General features: G+C 32.4%; 1 protein-coding gene across 2 annotated transcripts; it reads right to left on the bottom strand.

Moving 5' to 3' along the window:
• Positions 1-13,039: 13,039 nt before the first annotated feature.
• Positions 13,040-18,646, bottom strand: LOC128866559 (uncharacterized). Of its 2 annotated transcripts, none has more exons than XM_054107389.1 (10): positions 18,550-18,646; positions 17,499-18,486; positions 17,262-17,439; positions 17,045-17,203; positions 16,688-16,953; positions 16,463-16,586; positions 14,385-14,665; positions 14,050-14,317; positions 13,744-13,980; positions 13,040-13,398 (listed from the first exon to the last, which is right to left on the bottom strand). In XM_054107389.1, exons 1-10 carry the CDS (start codon positions 18,573-18,575, stop codon positions 13,115-13,117), a joined length of 2,811 nt encoding a protein of 936 aa, XP_053963364.1. In that variant the 5' UTR covers positions 18,576-18,646; the 3' UTR covers positions 13,040-13,114. The 2 variants fall into 2 exon arrangements, with proteins under 2 accessions (XP_053963364.1, XP_053963365.1); XM_054107390.1 differs by having other exon boundaries at positions 17,499-18,483.
• Between the last annotated feature and the right edge of the window lie 611 nt (positions 18,647-19,257).

Raw genomic sequence — 19,257 nt, 5'->3', positions numbered from 1 at the left:
TTTAAATCAAGTAGGAAAATATCAAGGGCAACCATTTATTTTTTTTTTTTCGAAAGGCATTAAAACTTTAATTTGAAATAAGAATTTGAAAATTAAAAATATATGTATACTTTCAAACTCTTTTACATTACAAAGATTTGTTTAATATGTTTTTGCTTTCACTAATTTTAAATCCTTTTCCTTCTAAAGTTCTTAATATGTTTCTGCATCTTGAATTAATCGCTTTGCAAAATACCCACTACCGGATACGAGTAAGCATATTTCGGTTTTAATGCAATACTTGGAACACAAAACTAAAGTATAAAAAAAAAATACAAAAAAGTTAAATAAAAGAGGTTTATGTTTTAATGTAGGAGTAATAAAAAACTGCAACCAAAACTTACAAAACATAGAACAAGGGATAAATATCAGCAATGTAGGAAAAGCTGAAAATAAAAACATTTAATGGAACAACTAAGTAAAAATTCCAAAAAAATTAAAAAACGCGAATTCAGAATTTACGAAGAACACGAACGACCTTAAATGTAATAAAGTTTGAAAAGAAATTATCTTTTAAATAAAATAAAAGTATGATTAACTACAAACTTTAATTTGAATGATCAAAACAAATGGAATTATCATTTTAGTTTGTATGTAAGTAGCCTAGGCATAGGAAACCTGTGAATATCGATTTTATGTTTTCCGCAGAGCTCTAGGCCTGCATTTCATTAAAACAAAAATGTTTCTTCGTTAACAATTGAAACTCTGCCTGGTGGATACTTGGAAATATACACCGAAATTATTTTTGCTTTGTAACAAATTTGAAAATGTGAAAAGCTGTACTAAAAAGATTACGTTTTAATGAAGCACAGCCTTGAGTTCGAAACAAAATAAGACAAATAATTTTTAGTTGCATCAAAACTTGGAAATAAAAGTAAATAATAGTTTAAATGAGTTCTTATTTAAAATACAACACATAAACATGTAATGAAATGTTTCGTAACCAAAACAAAAATAAAAAAAACACATGGACAATATATATATTAGAAAAAATTCAGATCGAGAAAATGTAAACAAAATATAAAAAACGCATAAATCAGTAAATCGTTGCTGAAACATGCCGCAGCTACTATTTGGTATAGAAATGTTAAATAAAGAAAAAAAATGTATTTAAAAAAAAGTTCTTAAACATTTTTTATTTGAATTGGAGTTTATGTTATGCTTAAGTTGTTTTCTTCAAAAGAAAACAATAATTTTTTTAAATATTTAATTAGAGCTTTGATAAACAATTTTTATTTATGATATTGTCTTAGTTAATATAATTTTTTTTTTACTTTATTTTATAATGCTTTGCACGTAATTTTTTTCTGCAAAAAAAATATGTTTTTCGGGCTTTGATAATTTTTTTTACTCTATTTAAAAAGCTTTGCATGTTATATAATATTTTGCCTGGAAAGGAAGACATTTTTTCTACAAAAACCAAGAAACAATAATTTCTTTTATTTTTGAATTCAAGTTTTGAGCAAAAAAATTTCGTTTTTGATATTGCCTAAGTTGTAACTAATTTTGTTTTATTAACTTTTATTATTTAAATGTTTTGCATATTATTTTTTCCCCAAAAAAAGTTCCTTTTTTTAACTTGTTTTTTTTTTTATATCCTCTTTATTTATTACAGTCTGTTATATATTAACAAAATGTAATTTTTCTGCGGCCGCCGTAGCCGAATAGGTTGGTGTGAAATTCATTCGGTGAAACACCAAAATTAAGAAAAAAATTTGTCTAATAGCGGTCGCCCCTGGGCCGGCAATGGCAAACCTCCGAGTGTATTTCTGCCATGAAAAAGCTTCTCCTAAAAATATCTGCCGTTCAACATCAAGACGCACACCACAAATTGGAGGAGGAGCTTGGCCAAACACCCAAAAAAAGTGTGTACGCGCGAAATATATATATATATATATATATATATTAGTGAAAATCGTATTCTAGGGATCAAAATAAGAAACTTTGACGAAGGAACCATACCTCTAAAACGAATTCTGGTGTCCCCCAATTTGGGTCGAACTTTTGGGTAGGGACAAATTTTGAAAAATCCCACTTTGACCCATTTAGAGTGCTCCAATCGAGTCCAAATGTATGACCGACCCCCACTAACTTTGGACGGCCGATCCACCCATGCAAGTGGCACACCCCCTGGAACTCCCCTGGGGGGTTCCCCATACAATCATTTTAAAATATCACCATTTTCATCAGCTAAATGGCTATGTTTTTTCTTTATTTTTATTTATTTATAATAATATTTATTATTTATTCATAATAATATCTATTTTTTCTCTTAAGAAATTTATTTAGTCAGAACATATATAAATGAAAAAATTAATTTAAGTGACTTATAGATAAGAAACTAAAAAGTTCGACCCAAATTGGGGGACATCAGAATTCGTTTTAGAGGTATGGTTCCTTCGGCAAAGTTTCTTATTTTGATCCCCAGAATATGATTTTCACAGAGCAATGGGCGATTTTTTTGCCTCCCCACAAATCGACCCCGGCCTAATATATATTTATATATATTATATAGAAATTAATTTTTGGCTTAATTTTTTTTTGACGCCCTATGCTCCCATAGGAGTTAAAAAAAACTATATATGTATTGACATATTAACTTTTTGCTTGTGTTTATTTATTTGTTCTTGTTTATTTCAATGTTTGTAACACAAAAATAAAGTTTCTTATTAATTTTTGTTTGAATTTGAAGGCATTTCTTTGTTTAGGAATTTTCCTTTATTTCTTAATTTTTTGTTTTTTGTAGTTCCTTAACTTTTGAAATTTTTTTAGTGGAACTAATTTCGTGATTAAAAGTACTAATAATATTCATAATAATAATAATAATAAATTTGTTGCAAAAATTTGATTCCAAAACAATTTTAGCATTAAGGGTTATCGATTTATTTTTATTCGATTTTTCGTATTTCATATTTCGTATTTTATTTGTATTATTTTTTTGGGACGATTTAGCACTCCCACCTAAAAGATCTATTGCGCCGTTTTCATGTGTTCAGAATATATCCCTGGCCCCAGCTTCCTCAATAAATGTGAGTGAAATAACGACATTTTTTCCATTCTCACCCAGCCGTTTCTGTACAAGGTGGCGCAAAATTATTCACCCTATTGGAAGATTTATAATTTAAGTTTTAAATTTTACACTTCTTCACTAAACAGCTGCAGCACACGAATAGATAAGCAAGCTCGTAAAGGTCACATTAAACATTTCCATTACTCAGACTATTTTTTTAATTTTTCATTTAATAGGAAAGTCCCTCAAAAACCAAATTGGATGATTCATTTTGCGCCACATTGTATTCGCTTCGCACAGCCTAACGCTCATTAGCAATAAGAGGAGGTGACCTTTTTACTTACTTACTTACGGCAGTCCTAATTTCATCGTGGAGTGATGCATCCATTCTTCTTCTTCTTCTTAATTGGCGCGATAACCGCTTACGCGATTTTGGCCCAGCTTAACAGTCGTTTCTTGAGCCTTGTAGAGTGTTAGTTTTGTTCGTCGAGAGAGGACTTTACTACTCAATTGCCTAAGTTGCCTTTGTTGGTGCAAACTTGTAGAAAATATATTTTCCTTGTGGGTGCGAATTTCTAGTGAGAAAAGGCACTGCATATCTTGTGGCGCTTGGTTGTTGGTGCAAACTTATAGGAAATAAATTTTCCTTGTGGTTCCTAATTTCCAGTGCGAAATAGCACTGCCTGCCATGTAGCGCTTGGTTGTTGAAGCAAACTTGTAGGAAATATATATTTCCTTGTGGTTGCTAATTTCTAGTCAGAAATAACACTGCCCACATTTTGGTGCTTATTTCCGTTTCCTATCTAGTGCTTGTGCGTTCGTTGAGAACCTACATATACCAGTGATATCGTCTGAACCTTTGGTGGAGATTGTCTTCAAAAACCCTTACAATGGTTCGTCTGCCAATTAACCGCCAATGAACTACCGCTTAGACATTTGTTTGAATACATTGATGGCTCTACGTCTGAAAGCTTTAACGGTGAAATAGAGAAAAAATTGAAGGATTGTGAGAAGCTTTCTTTCGTCAATTATAAACCAATTATATTCACACTACCAGATATATCCAGTGAAAAAGATTTAAGTACGGATCAAAAATACCTATTTGATATTTGTAGTGCTATTATAAGTGGACATTGCAACGACAGCTTAAAAAAGAAAAACCCCAAAAAAATTGTTCATTCCAGGTGGCTTACTATAGCGAATAGAATAAATAAATTTATATTTTTCCAGTAATATAGAAAAGGTCTTCATTTACTCCTTTTGCATATTAAATATATTTTTAAATATCACGGTAATCGTTCTTAAGGAGTAAACTCCAGTAGCGTGTCGGAGCTGACACACACACCTCTTTTTTTTATTGTTTGATTTGTTTATTCTTCCTATGTTTATTTTGATATCTGATTTTGTTTTGTTTTTTTTTTTCTTGTGGCCGGACCTTTGATTTATTTGCCATTTGGAAATTTAATTTTTTCATTTATTAATTATTCGATTTTTCCTTCTTTCTTTTGCTTATTTTGATTTCCTCTTTTTTTTGCTTTGGCTATTTGTGTTATAAAAATTTATTTATATTTGTGTTTTATTTACATCTCTTTTATTTTTATTTTTTTTATATTTTACCATAATTTTTTTGTGATTTAGTAACTTTTGCTGGGTACCTAGAAAACACTTGACCCAGGAGGAAAGCCACTTGTGGAAAACAATACTTTCTGTCCACTTTCTGGACAATACCAATCGAAAACTGCCCCCACTAGCTTGGACTTCCGTACACGAAATCATTTTCCTTCATTTCAGCCAATCAAATAAATCAACTGATTAACTTTTAATTGAAGTAAGCAATTCAAATATTTCAATTAAAAAAATATATATAAAATGTAAAAATATAAACACACTGTGGAAAGAAATAAAAGTGGAGCCAGAAATGTAACATATTTTCTTAGAATTGAAAAAACTGCAATAAAAAAATAAAAAAATAAAAATGAAGCCCAAAAATGCTTAATATTTCAAATGAATTAATACATAGACAAATATGTGTACGTATGTATGCATTTAAGATGCTAATGTAAAAATCATAAAAGCATTTACAGATTTAATTTGAAATCCATGCAATTCGATATATTTTCAAGCTCAGTACGCAAGGAAAATATTTGAGTTGTTCAATTGAAAATACAAAAAAATAATAACACAAAAAATTCAAATAAAATTAAGAAAATCAATTGTAAATTAATATATTATAAAACTCAAATAGTAGATGTAAAAAAGTAAGAAATTTAATCGAAGGTAAAAACAAAAAAAGAAAAATGAAAATAAAATTAAGTAGTGTAGAAAAGATGAAATTGAAAGAAAAGCATAGGCAAAGAGAAGAAGGAATAAAGTCGTGTACTGTGCAACCACACACTCAGATTTTGGTTTTGCGCATGGGAAGATTGAAGCATTGCTGCAAGATAATAGAAGACGTGTACGATATTTTTTTGTTGTTGTTTTTTTTTTCTTAAGCCACGCATATAAATTTGATATCTGTAAGTACACAATAAACTCAAGGGCACCCGGAAATAAAGTGCAAGGGCCAAACTCTAAAAGACATGCCAGTACCTGGTGTGCATATCTGACGCAGAGAAGAGCGCGACATTTGGCGCAGTTTACTGGTGAAACAAATTGTGAAACTGTGTTGGCATAAAAAGAAGAAGAAAAATATTTATAAGTCATAAAGCGCTATAGTTTCAAGCAAGCCGTAGGCTCATCTAACATGCAGATTCACGATTTAGAGACCGGTTTAACTTCCGTTTTTTTGCTTAATATTAAATCTTGTTCCTCCACTATCCATCGTACGATGGTCACACCGTGCTGAGTTTCTTAAAACAAAACTTTAAACTTTAAAACAAAAATTTAAAAAAATTTAAGTAAGTTTTTTATCTTTCTCCGGATTCGCATACTCACTTTTAAATTTTTTTTTTTAGTTTTAATTTTATTTTTTTTGTTTTCTTTTTGTGTTTGCTGAGTGTGTTGTTGTTCTTAGTGCACAACAATTTGCAACTCCAAACAAGGTAAACGTAACGTTGATTACAAATTTAAGTAAACCGTAAAAACAAACCAGATTTAAAAATATAGCCTAAGAAAAACTGTTTGAGCGAAAGAAATATAAGAAATATACGGATCGCAGTAGACTTAGCGGAGCGTTTAAGGGCAACCTTAAAACTAATGCAATTAAATAAATTAGTAATAAGATAATCAAGAATTGCAAATACAAGATGAAGAAATACAAGTGCAGCGCAAAATGATATAAAATAATGAAATTAGTTCATTTTGAAATTTACTTTTAAAGCAATTTTTTTTTATTTGATTTCAAAATGTTTTGCTAAAAGTATAATAAAAATTCCGAAAATTTATTTAAAATTAATATCGAATGTCTTTTGCTTCTTATTTTGAAAATTTAGTCTTAAAAATATTTACGTACATTTAAAAATTGTGTGAAAATTAATTTTAATTGTTTTTTTGGTTCATTAAAAAAAAAATTAGGAAACTAACACACACATACATTTTAAAAAGTTTTTTTTTGTTTTTAAAATTAAGTTTTTAATATTTAGGGGGAAAAAACCATAAAAATAAAATACAAAAAATATAAAAGGAAGTTGCTTTTACCCTATGTTCAAAAAGTACCGGGAAGGTGATGTTGACTGTTTTCTTCGATTGCCCAGGCGTAGTGCACCTTGAGTACCTTCCATCGGACCAGACAGTCAATAAAGAATGTTGTTTATCCGTTTTGAAGCGTTTGAGAGATGATGTACGTTGCAAATGGCCGGAAATGTGGGCAAACAATTCTTGGATTTGCATGATAATAACGCGCCATCGCACCGAACCCAGATTGTGCTGGATTATTTGACCAAACACCAAGTAAATACCATCGTGCAAGTCCCGAATTCACCTGATATGGCCCCGTGCGACTTCTTTTTGTTTTCTAAGTTGAAGTTAGCACTTCGTGGAAGGAGATTACAGTTGATAGAGGAGAACAAAGAGAATGCGACGAAGGAGCTGAAGGCCATCCCTTCGTCGGCTTACGAGGAGTACATGGCGGCCTGGGCTAAACCTTGGCGAATGTGTGCTGCTTCAGACGGGTCATATTTTGAAGCAGATAAAGTAAATTTGCCTAAAATTTAGTTCTGTTTTGTTTTATTTAAACATTCTCGGTACTTTCTGATCATAGGGTATTTAGTTTGAAAATATTTCGAAAATGCTCTTTAAAATCAGTTTTTTTTTAATAAATTTTAAAAACATTTAATAAATTTGAAAAGTTTTTGAATAATGTTCGAAATATTGAGAAGATTTAATTTTATTATTTTTGTTAATTAATTCTTTATTGAATATTTTTTCCATGTTTTGAGAGACGTATTCCTGGTTTCTGTTGTGTTTTTTTTTTGTTTTTGTTTTTTGAAACGTTAATTTAAAAGAACTATTTGAAAGCATTTATATGCTACTTTTGAAAATATAACTTAGAAATTAAAACATAAAAAAAACTATTGTAATAAAAATGAGTTTGAAAATTTTTGGACAAATATAGGGTCCGCCATATAACTTTACGGAATTAAAAATGCTATAAAAAAGAAACTACTCAATATTTTTCCATACTGTTTTTTTATTTTAAAGTACAATCGTTCCGGTTAATGATGGAGCACAACTTCATTCATATGGCTGCCTCGGCTAGCCATGCACCATCCCATACGATCGGTCCAATTTTTCAACACATTTTCGATTGTATGCGGCTGTATTTCAGCTATGACATGATGTTTCTGGTGATTCACGAACACTCTTGGCCACAGGTACCACACTTTCGGGTGTACGCACGGTTTTTGGTCGGCCACGCGTTGGTTTGTCAATAAACAACCCAGTTTCTCTTACTTTTTTCGCAAAGTAACGCACATACGCTTAATTCGGTGCTTTTCTTTTTCCCATTGCCGCACGTAATTTTCGTACACATTCTGCAACATTACCATGATTTTCAAAGTAATGTCGTAATATTTCCGAGCGTTCTTTGAGCATATACACAACCATTTTCGTTCAGCGGAAGAATAAAACTAGTTTTCTGTCAAATCAGATGACAGCTAAGTGTTACCATTCTTCAAATAATACCTAGTTCAAATCCGTAACGATAGATGGCGGGCCCTTCAAATAGAAATATTTGAAATATTGAAAATTTACTTTGAAAGCATTTTCGTTTCTTTAAGATATTGAAATAATTTTCAAAAGAATTTTAAAATTGGTTTTTATTTTTGAATTAATTAATATTGAAAATATAGTTCTGAGGGATCTAGTTTTTTTGTTTTGTTTTTAGATATGTTAATTCTGAAAATGATTTTAAATTTTTTTGATTTTATTTTCTGTTGATTATGAAATTTTTTTCGAGTACTAATGCTGAAAAATTATTTTGAAGCTATTTTATATTTTGAAAACAAATTCAATGATTTTTATAGATTTTGGAAACATTTTTATCTCGTAAATTTAAGAACCTTTGAATTAATTTCTAACCTATTCAAAATAATTTTCAAAATATTTGTACAATTAGTTTTTACTTCTTTTAATTAAATTTGTTTAAATATATTTTGTTGGGGTTTCGTGTTTTTTATTTCAAATGTAAATTCTTAAAAATTATTTTGAAAGAATTTTGCTGTTGGTTTTGAATAATTTTATTTTTTTTGTTTTTTAAAATATTAATATAATTGTGAACAATTATTTGGATGCTATTTGTGTTCTTTTAATCTTTTCATAAACATAAAAAGAAAGAAGAACATCAAAAGAATTATAAAAATTTATTTGAAACACAGCAACAAAAAGGCAATTTGAAAAAAAGAAATGCAACAATTTTTTTTACTGTTGATAAAAGTTTTATTTGAAAAATATTTTGATAAAAATATAAAAAACGGTTAAACGTGTTTATTAAAAAAAAAAAATCGAAATGCAGTGAAATAAAAGAAGTTCAATATATTTTTTTTATTAAATTTAAACCTTTCATTTCATTTAAAAATATTTCAATAATTTTCAAAGTTAGTTTTTTCGCCTTTTAATTACACTATTTGGAAAAAATGTTGAAAATACATTCCTGTGAAATTCCGTTTTTCTTTTTTTGTTTTAAATTATTTCTGAAAAGTTATATTCCTTGTAATTTTTTGTTGGTTTTGAACATTTTTTTGTTGGTTTCGAAATTTTTTTCATAACAATTGTCAAAATGTAATTGAAACAACATGGCTTAAATCAATTAGAAAAAATTGCTAAGCTACTTTTTAATTGGTTTTGAAAATATTTTGAAAATTAAATTCAAAATAATTTTTTTTGCTATTTTTGAATTAATTTGAATTAAATTAATTTTATTATAAATATTAAATATTTAAATTAGTTTTATTAATTAAAGATATTAATTATTAATTTTAAATATATTTCAATATAAAAGTAAAATCATTTTAAAAATAATTTAAATACTTTACATATTTGAAATAAATTTTTGATATGTTTAAATAACTTTTAAAATGTTTTTACTATATTAGTTAGTTTTTACTTCCTTTAATTAACTTTTTTTGAATATTTATGGAAAAGTATTTTTATGAGATTTTTAAATTTTTTGTGTTGTTTGTTCTTTCTTTTTTGTTATGTTAATTTTGAGAAATTATTTGAAAGTAGTTTTCATTGCTTTATAAAATTTTGTTTGAACATAAGAACATAAAATAAAATTACAAAATTTTACTAAAAAAAAGCATACAAATTAATTTCAAAAATTTTAAACAGTTTTCTTCTTTAATTTTGAAAGTATTTTGAAAATTAGCTGGGAAAGTATATTTTTAGAAAATTTTAAAAACTTTTTCAAACTTAGTTTCTACTTTTTCTGATAAATTTAGCTTGCAACTATGTGAAAAATATTGTTCTTGGAGATTTTTTTGTTTTGTGTATTTAATTCCACAATAATATTTGTCAGGCATTTCGGCTTTGTTTTTGAAAAATTAATTTTGAAAATGTTTGAAGCGATTTTAATAAATTATTTTAATTTGTATGATTAGTTTTGTACAAACTGAGAGTCTTTCTTATAGAGTTAATTTTTAAATATAAAATTTGCTGGTTATAAAAGAGTTCACACTAAATACATCATAGTAAATACTAAATGAAAAAAAAAGAACATAATTAAATAGCTAAGAGTTTCTGAGTTAGAAAAAAGTCTCCAGCCATAACAAATAAACGGTCAGTAAGTCAAGATTATAACTTTCTCAAAGTGTCTAATATTATAAATCAGCCATTGTTCAGTACGAAAAATATTAAATTTTAGCTGTATGGCGACCCTAGGCATATATTCATTATCTTTTGGCAAACGACAGTAGTAATGACGATTGATCTAATTATACCCATACATTTCAAAGCTCTATCACCTAATTTTCATTAGCGATGAATTCCAGCGCTCATTTCACTAATTGCTATAAAATTCGTTTAAAAAATATCTCTCACATTTAAGCAACTGAAAAAGTTGACAGATACAGCAAAAAACAAAAAAAAAAAATACAGAAAAAAATTGGCAGCTCGTTTCACTGTTATCTCGCTGATCAATATAATGATGAAGATGATAATAAATGCAATTAAAATTTATGTAAAAACAAAAAACGCAAAAACAATATAAAAGTAATCTATAAACTGTAAAATTAAATGATTTTTGTATAAAGTATGAAATAAGTAAATATATAAGCATATATATAATGTGAATGAGATACATATATATGAAATACAAAAACAAAAAAAGCAAGGAATGATATTTGTTTTAATCCATTTTGGAAAAAAGTGAACACAGTTCGATCCATTAAGCAGGAACCAAAATTAGGTGAGTAGTTCAGTTTCATTTGAATCATTTTGCTACGGCGATATAAAATACAGGCGGCATACAGAAGGTCTAATAAGCACATTTTCCGACAAAATGTAATACAACTTATCATTGAAAACAATTTAAAAGAGCTTGAATATAAGAGTATTTCTGAAAAGGATTGCCAACTATCTAAAAAATTTAAATAATGAGATACGCACGTAAATTTATAAATTGCAAAGTAAGTATCAGACGAAAGGTGTTGAAGCACTCTTTGAACAGCAAATTTTTCCAAAAAGGGTTGCCACCTGCTCAAGTTAATTAAATATATAAGTTAATTAAAATATAAAAGCGAAAGGTGTTTAAGATTACTCTAAAGGGAAATTATTTCCAAATAGAGTTGTCACCCATCCACGAAGTTTAGTTCTCGGAATATGTGAGCTGATAAATGTATTGCAAAATTGATATATCGCGAAATGCGAATTTAGTTCTTTAAATATGTGAGCTGATAAAAATATTACAAGGTGGGTATCCCACGAGAAGTGGTTAAGATTACTTTACATTGGTATTATTTCCAAATAGGGTTGCCACCTCTCCAAGAATTTTAGTTCCTTAAATATGTAAGCTGCTAAAAATTTTACAAAGTGGATATCACGCGAAGGGCGTTTGAGGCTACTTTAAATTGATATTATTTCCATATAGGGTTGCCACCTCTCCAAGAATTTTAGTTCTTTAAATAGGTAAAAAGTTCCTTAGTTCCTTAAATATGTAAGCTGGTAAAAATTTTACAAAGTGGATATCACGCGAAGGGCGTTTTGAGCTACTTTAATTTGGTTTTATTTCCTTATATGTAGGGTTGCCAGCTCTCCAAGAATTTTAGTTCTTTAAATCTGTGAGCTAGCAAAAATATTGCAAACTGGATATCACGCGGAAGGCGTTTAAGGCTACTTTAAATTGGTATTATTTCCATATAGGGCTGCCACCTCTCCAAGAATTTTGATTCCACGAGAAGTGGTTAAAATTAATTTAAATTGGTATTATTTCCATATGGGGTTGCCACCCCCCCGAGAATTTTAGTTCTTTAAATAGGTAAAAATATTGCAAAGTGGATATCACACAAAGGGCATTTAAGGTTTCTTTAAATTGGTATTATCTCTATATAGGGCTGCCACCTCTCCAGGAATTTTAGTTAATATAAATAAATATGTAACTTGGTTAAAATATTACAAAGTCACTATCACTCTAAAGGTTTTTAAGAATACTTTAAAGCGAATTTATTTCCACACACGGTTGCCACCCATCCCAGAGTTTTATTAAATTAAATATGTAAGCTAGTTAAAATATTACAATGTGGGTATCACACGAGAAGTTTTTGTTCTTAAACATGTTAGGCCGGTAATACATATATTTTGGTAGAGATGCCACCTGTCTCAAAATTTTATTTAACAAAATGTGGTATCTAAACAATATAAATTAGCAAAAGATTTTTGATAGAGCATTAAACAACATATAATTTTCCATAGGGTTGCCACCTACATGTGTCAAAAAATAATTATATATAATATATACTCGTATATATAATTGACTCGTACACCCTTTTTGGGTTTCTGTCCGACCTCCTCCTCCTATTTGTGACGTGGGTCTTGATGTTATTCCACAAATGGAGGGACCTACAGTTTAAGCGGACTCCGTATTGCAGCTACTTTGATGAGGAGCTTTTACATGGTAGAAATACACTCGGAAGTTTGCCGAGGGGCTAGAAAAAACTTTCTATCGGTCTGGTGTTTCATGCACGGAGATTCGAACGTACTCCGAAATGGTAGTCATGCACCAAGTCATTCGGCGCGGCGGTCAAAAAATTATTAAATAAATAATTTCTAGCGCGGAAATGAAATATTTAATCAAGAAAAATTTGTGAGTAATTCTGGTACTTTTCTGATAAAAATTGCTTTAAAAATTTTCGACTGATTTTAAGTTTACTGTTAAAACTAGAATTACAAAATTAGTTTCAAACGAAGACATATTGGTGGGTAATAGCAAAAAAAAAAGCATTTGATCTCGAGGATGTCGATCGATTCCTGATACTTTTTTGACAGACTCTTCTTCAATTTGAAAGGGTCCTACTTGTATAGTTCCTTACTTGTATAAAACCAATTTTTATTTTCAAGCTTTTTATTCTCATCAGTTTAAATCTAACGCATTTTCTTAAAACACTATTTCTTAATTTCACATTGTGTAATTTTTCATTTTCCTATTTCACCATCCCACTCAGCACTCCAACGTTCAGTCCTCTGACGTATCAAGGTTGGTAAAATCAATTTTAATGCACCAGCCATTATCAAACAAACACCAGAGAAGGCGAATGCGGCATTATAATGATGAGTTAAGTCATTCAGAATTGCGGCAGCAGTGGTGCCCAGAAATACGCCAAGACCCATGGCCAGAGTGGTGAGACCAAAAGCATTGGTTAGTTTCTCCAAACCTATAACGCGAACATAGATAATGGCGCGTAGGGTTGAAAAGAAGGCTGGAAGAGGGGAGAGAAAAAATGATTGAGAAAAAGCAAAGTTAAAGAAAAGTGTGCAAGAGAGTATTTTCGCATGAAAAAAGAAGTGATCGGCCTGGTTTCGTAATTCCCTTCCTAGTAAATTGCAATTGAAAAATGCAGTTGTCAGAAAATTCGATGCAATTCAATCGGCAATGATTTAAAGAACCTACCCGAATAGGGTTTGCTGCTGAGGTAGGAATGTTTGGTTAAGTACTTTAAATGTTTAAAATAAAAAATGCTTTATGCCTTGTAACGAACTCTCTGCAAGACCTTCTAGACCTGAATTGAGTGAGCAAAAAATTAGTGCAACTGATAACCACTCACCTGGCGCCACTCCATAGCAGGCCGCATATGTGTACTGAAACCATACCACATCCTCGCCATAGAATGCGCTCACAAGGACTGCCAAGCCGCCGAAGACGATGCCGCCACCACATATGTAAGTCGTTTGGGAGCGATACTTATTGGCAGCAAAACCGGAAATAATGCGGAAAATGAAATTGGAAAGTCCAATAGTTGGTGAGATAAGACTCGAGTTAAACGGATCCACCTCAGCGCGTACTAAATAAAAGGTTGATAGATTTTATATAAAATAAAAAAAAAATATCTTTCACATTTGCTGTCACTCACTGCTGGAGTACACGAAGGGTATGTTGAAGCCCATGGGAAAGAAGAAAGCCGACAGCACCAACAAACGAAATTCCATAATACTCAACATATTCATATCGAACAGCTTCGCAAATGCGTTAAACATCTTCGAAGGCATCCAATTTCGCGGAGATATAAACGCCAAGTAGGGGTATTTATGGCGATTACGCAGCTCTACAACTGTGCGACGCACTGTCCGATGCTGGCGTTGTGCGCGCATAACCGACAATGAGTATTCAATACTTGGAGCCTAGAGGTGCCAAACAATTCAAACTTTTTTAAACTTTTGTTTACTTTTCTTTTTTTTGTGAATTTACCCGCTCTTTATCGATTAAAATTCGATGACCCGTAGAACAACGGTGTGTAGTGACTGCCTCATCAGATTCATATAGAGCGATTCCAGTATAGAAAAGGTCTTCTCTTTCGATTGGATCTAAACGGACGAAAAAGGTGGGTCGCCCTTGTATATTTCCAACATCTTCCTCTACCTCATCATCGCGCTCCACGACTTGAGTATCAGCGGAAGCTGAACGTTTTCGTTGATAGCAGCAAGGGCACATTCTTTCAACAGTCCGTAATCTTTCTGGGTCATATACCTCTGAAATGGATTTAAAGCGAACAAATGAGTATTAAAATGGCTGTGAATGGGGTAAAATTAGCGTTAAATATTCCTGTGGATTGAAGTAAATGAAATACAAAAAACAGCTGCGGGTAGCTTTGTGTCCGGTTAAGTCTAAGAGAAATTGTAAGTAAGTGGAATGTTCACAAATATTAGCTGCTGCATTTACTATGGGACTTTGAAAAGTGGGGATTTCCTTTGCTAAGACATGTGTTAAGAGACTTGTTTTATCTAATAACCCGGAGATGCTCGAAAGCTATTTATATAAAAAATTTTTGCGAAATCGGAAAAGTCATTCTCAGGATTAGGTCTTACAAAAAAAAACAACACAGTTTAATATACAATATAATATTAGTATAGGTAGTACTAATTTTCATCCATTTTAGGGGAAATAGGAGAGTAAAGCTGAACTTATTCTAAAGAGGGAAGGGACGAAATGTAGTAACCTAGTGATATCGTGAAATAATACCGTGCGTCAAACGAAAAAAAAAAACAAAATTTAATTCTGTGCTCTCATAGTATTTTTCTGATAGGTTGTGAAAAATAAGGAGATACGTATTTTACCAAATACCTGTATTTGTATCAGCAATTTTAATGATTTTACGCCACCTCGAAGTCTACAATTCTCATTTTATATAAAGATTCTAGGATACTATGGCAAAAGCCATATCTGAAATTATCCAAAAAATATTTATAATTGAGCTATGGAACTCGAAAGTACGCTCACTAGTTTTTGTTTTATAAGCACACACAATCATGAGATGAAGTCGACTCTGTTATAAATCATCAAATAGGAACAATTATTATCGAAAACATCCATGATATACTTGAGTACTAACCAATCGCAGGAGCGATAGACAAAAGCTCTAACTTACAAGATTAAATCAATGAGAATCCAGTAAGACGGGTAAGACGCTCTTAAAAATATCACATAGCAACCCGATTTCAACGATTAAGCGTTACGAGGAATAAAAAAAAAAAAACAAATCTCGAAATCTCAAATGCTCTGGCTTGAGACCCGCAACAAGAAAGTGTATTTAGAGTAAAATACCTGCATGGCATGAAACCTTAGGGTGAAGTGTCAAACACGTTGTAAAGGGGTTTTTAATAAGAGGGTTTATTTTGATATTCAAAGAACTCTGCTATTTTTTAATATAAATGATCGAATGTTTATTTTATTATAAAGGGGAAGGAAGGTATGCCGTTAATAATTCCAGGCAAACGACCACCACGACCACGCTTACAGGGCAATAACCTTTTGACGAAATTTTGCATAACCGAATTGCAAAGTGGCTGCCCTATGTCCTCGATAGCCTCACGAATTCCACCTTTGACGTTTTGAATCGACCCTGGGCTGTTGGCGTAGATCTCCTCTTTCACGTGGCTTCAAAGAGAAAAGTCACAAGGTGTTAAATCACAAGATCTCGGTGGCCAATTGTGATCACCTCTCCGAGAGATAACCTTCATGTTTAAAGGCTGGCCTGTGACCAATCTGCAATAAGGCATGGTTCGGTTGGCAAATCATGGATAATTTCAATAAAATCATGCTGTGGCAAAGACCTACGGGTACCCATTTCATTGCGCAGCAACTGGAGCTTAGCCCAAATTTTGTTTTATCCTTGCATAATTAAAATTACATTTCAGCGTCGAAATTAAGTGAAAAATGTTCCGAATATTTTACTTCATCTACCTGAATTCATTTTGTTTCAAAAGCGTAAAAATATAATGGAAAGGAATGCTTGCGCAAAAATTTGGAGAAAAAATTGTTCATCTTACCAATCATTTGCTCCAAACCTCTATTGGTGATGGGCGCTGATAGTGGCCCATGAAACTGTGAATAGCGCACTTCGTTAAAGGGCACTCTGATTTCAGATACACTTGTTGAAGGCGAAGTGGCCTCCTGTAACACAATTTATTCTATAAACATTTTTTTAGTTTCACAATTCCTGTTTTAGAGTATAAAGCTTCTCCAAACTAATTGATGAAATATTAAAAACTCACCTTTTCCACTGTTGCGACTGGTGTCGGTGTAACCTCAATATACGTGATCGTCATGAGGAGAACGCACAGCAGCAGCGCTGTGTGAATGCGTGAGGCGTTGCGCCAACCAATTTTTGGGCAAATTATTGCATTCATAAAGGAAAATATTAAAATACCAGCACCGGCGCCAGCACACGAAACACCATTGGCGATGGGACGATAACGTTCGAAATAATAGCCAACGATCAATTGTGAGGAGACCCAAATGAGACTTAGCGAAGGACCACCTGAAACCGAACAAAAGTGAGATCATCAAAAACAAAAAAAAAAAACAGAAAACAAGTAAAAAAATTAAAAACGGCTTCACCTTCAACTCACCCAGCACACTATAAAAGAAAATCAACGTTACGATGTTGTCACTGTAGGTACCGATCAATATGAAGACAATCGAACATACAGAGCCCACCAATGCCACTGGTCGAAAGCCAAACCTATTGATGAATGCGCTCGCCACAGGTCCTACAATGAAATAGCAACCTTTCAACGCATTTACTTTAAATTACATTGAGAATTGTGCATATGTTGCGCTCATTACCAACTTGAATCGAAGCGACGAGTACTATAGTCGTATCCGTCTGGCCAAATTCGTCTCCGATATAGGGCAGCAAAATGCCGACCGAAAAAATGATGCCATCCACAACAACCTGACACAGGAAGGACATGAGCACAATGAACCAGCCGTAACCGCCATCCGGTGGCACAATCATATACAACTAAAGATGCGGAGGTGAGCGGTAGAGAGTAATTCTAATTGTATTACATGGGTACTTACAATTCCATCGTCAAGATCTGTAAGCCCACCTTCGAAATTCGGTTCACTGGACAAGGATGATGAACTATCAGATACTAGGATTTTTACTACCGGCCTTTTTGCTGGCATATCCGAGTCCTGTAAACTTTCGGTTTCGTTTACTGATTTAATAAACTGTGAAGAAAGTTCTTCCATTCCCGTAGTTGCCTCTGTAGTGGATAGCAGTTCAGTACTATATCGAAGGTTTCGTTCTCCTTGGCTGTCCACACTGGCTGAGGCACCGTAACTGGGGATACCATAATCCTCTAGAGAATGACTTACTTTGGGCAATATATAGGAAGATCCAGCACGTAATTCAGGTTCGTTAACACTCGTGCGTTTTTTCGTTAGCTTCTTCGGACGATGCTGTAACGTTTGGTCCGACTCCTCATCATAGAGGCGCACCTCATCTACTGATGAGAGCATACTATCCAATGAAGTCTCAGCGATACTACTTTCGGGTATAGGCTCCACGGTTTGCATGCCAAATTCGGCAGTGGTTTGTGTTGTTTGTGCACCGACTTCTTTGGTATTTCGTTCGTCTACCATATCTGCTGCACTCTCTGTACCCGATTGTGCCACTTGAAGTAGATCAGTACTAGACATGGTCTGCACCTCGATCTCTGCTCTACTCTGCCGATCTTCTATGGGGATTAGAGAAGTTTGTCCAGAGAACTCATTGGTTCCGGGTTGCGTTATGCTGGGAGGAATTATACTAAACGAAGTTTGTGTACTTAAATCTCGATTGGCGTACTCAGTTGCTGTGCCAATTGATGCTGAGGTCAGAACGTTTGTAATTATTTTGGGCTCGTCGTTTCCATGGATAGGCGAGGGCAGAGGCGTTGGTGACAAAGCAGATTCAAAAGATGACGCATTCGCATCCGTACGTAGAGGAGAGGAGGTGAAACTTTGCACCGAAGAATATGGCGTGATCTCGTTTGTTGAAGATGCTGAGGCATCCTCTGGTCTGCTGTAGAAATTCAAGCGAAACAAATTTTCAATGATATGCAGTGATACGTACGGAATAACTCACCGCTCTCCCCGTGATTTATCGCCCATTATATGGTGTAATTACGAAGAAAGGTTGAGCGTCAAAATAAATTTTTTGTCATTTTTCCTATTTGAGTAAAATTTTGTAAGTCAATAGCTTTGTCATAAAGCAAAATGTCACAAAAAAGCAAAAAAAAATATATATATAAATTCGAAAAAACTGACTTTAAGTAGGCAACCAGATCAAAAGTTAAATACATTTTTCATAGTGTTGGAAGATGTAAGCGGGGATTTATATTTTCGGTACGAGACTTGCATAAAGATTTGAGGTTTCTTGTATGAAAATTTAAATAAAGTTTTATGTAGACCGCGAAACAAGATTTTCATAGAGGATTTACATATACAATTTAAGGATTTTCATAGCGAACAACTTTCAAAGGACGAACTACCTGTTAGGGTGCTAACGCCCAAACAGCCAACGTATCGTTGTAATCTTTACATCTTTACAGGACAATAGATGGTAGGGGACCATGCAGCCAGCCTTATGTTTCCTTTCAATCCCATCTGCAGAATCCGCAAGGCAGTGGGAGTGAAAGAAAGCCTTTTTCATTATTTACTTGCATGCCCAGATCTAGCTAGAGCAAGACTTCGCTCTTTCGGTAAGCCTTTCCTACGGCAAATTAATGAAATCTCAGATACAGAGATAAAAAGTTTGCTGTTGTAGTTGGATCTCACGAAATGGATAACACAA

Source organism: Anastrepha ludens, chromosome 6 (genome assembly GCF_028408465.1).
Source record: "Anastrepha ludens isolate Willacy chromosome 6, idAnaLude1.1, whole genome shotgun sequence".
NCBI classification, from domain to species: domain Eukaryota; kingdom Metazoa; phylum Arthropoda; class Insecta; order Diptera; family Tephritidae; genus Anastrepha; species Anastrepha ludens.
Note: the sequence above shows the minus strand (reverse complement) of the source record. Positions and strands in the feature narration are given on the sequence as shown.

What these genes read in the sequence shown, in the direction of transcription:
- LOC128866559 (XM_054107389.1), bottom strand. Translation starts at nt 18,575, where the DNA reads ATGGGCGATAAATCACGGGGAGAGCG. An exon ending in GATAAATCACGGGGAGAGCG is followed by an intron (nt 18,487 to 18,549) that starts GTGAGTTATTCC and finishes GAATTTCTACAG; the next exon opens with CAGACCAGAGGATGCCTCAG. An exon ending in TTTTAATCGATAAAGAGCGG is followed by an intron (nt 14,318 to 14,384) that starts GTAAATTCACAA and finishes TGGCACCTCTAG; the next exon opens with GCTCCAAGTATTGAATACTC.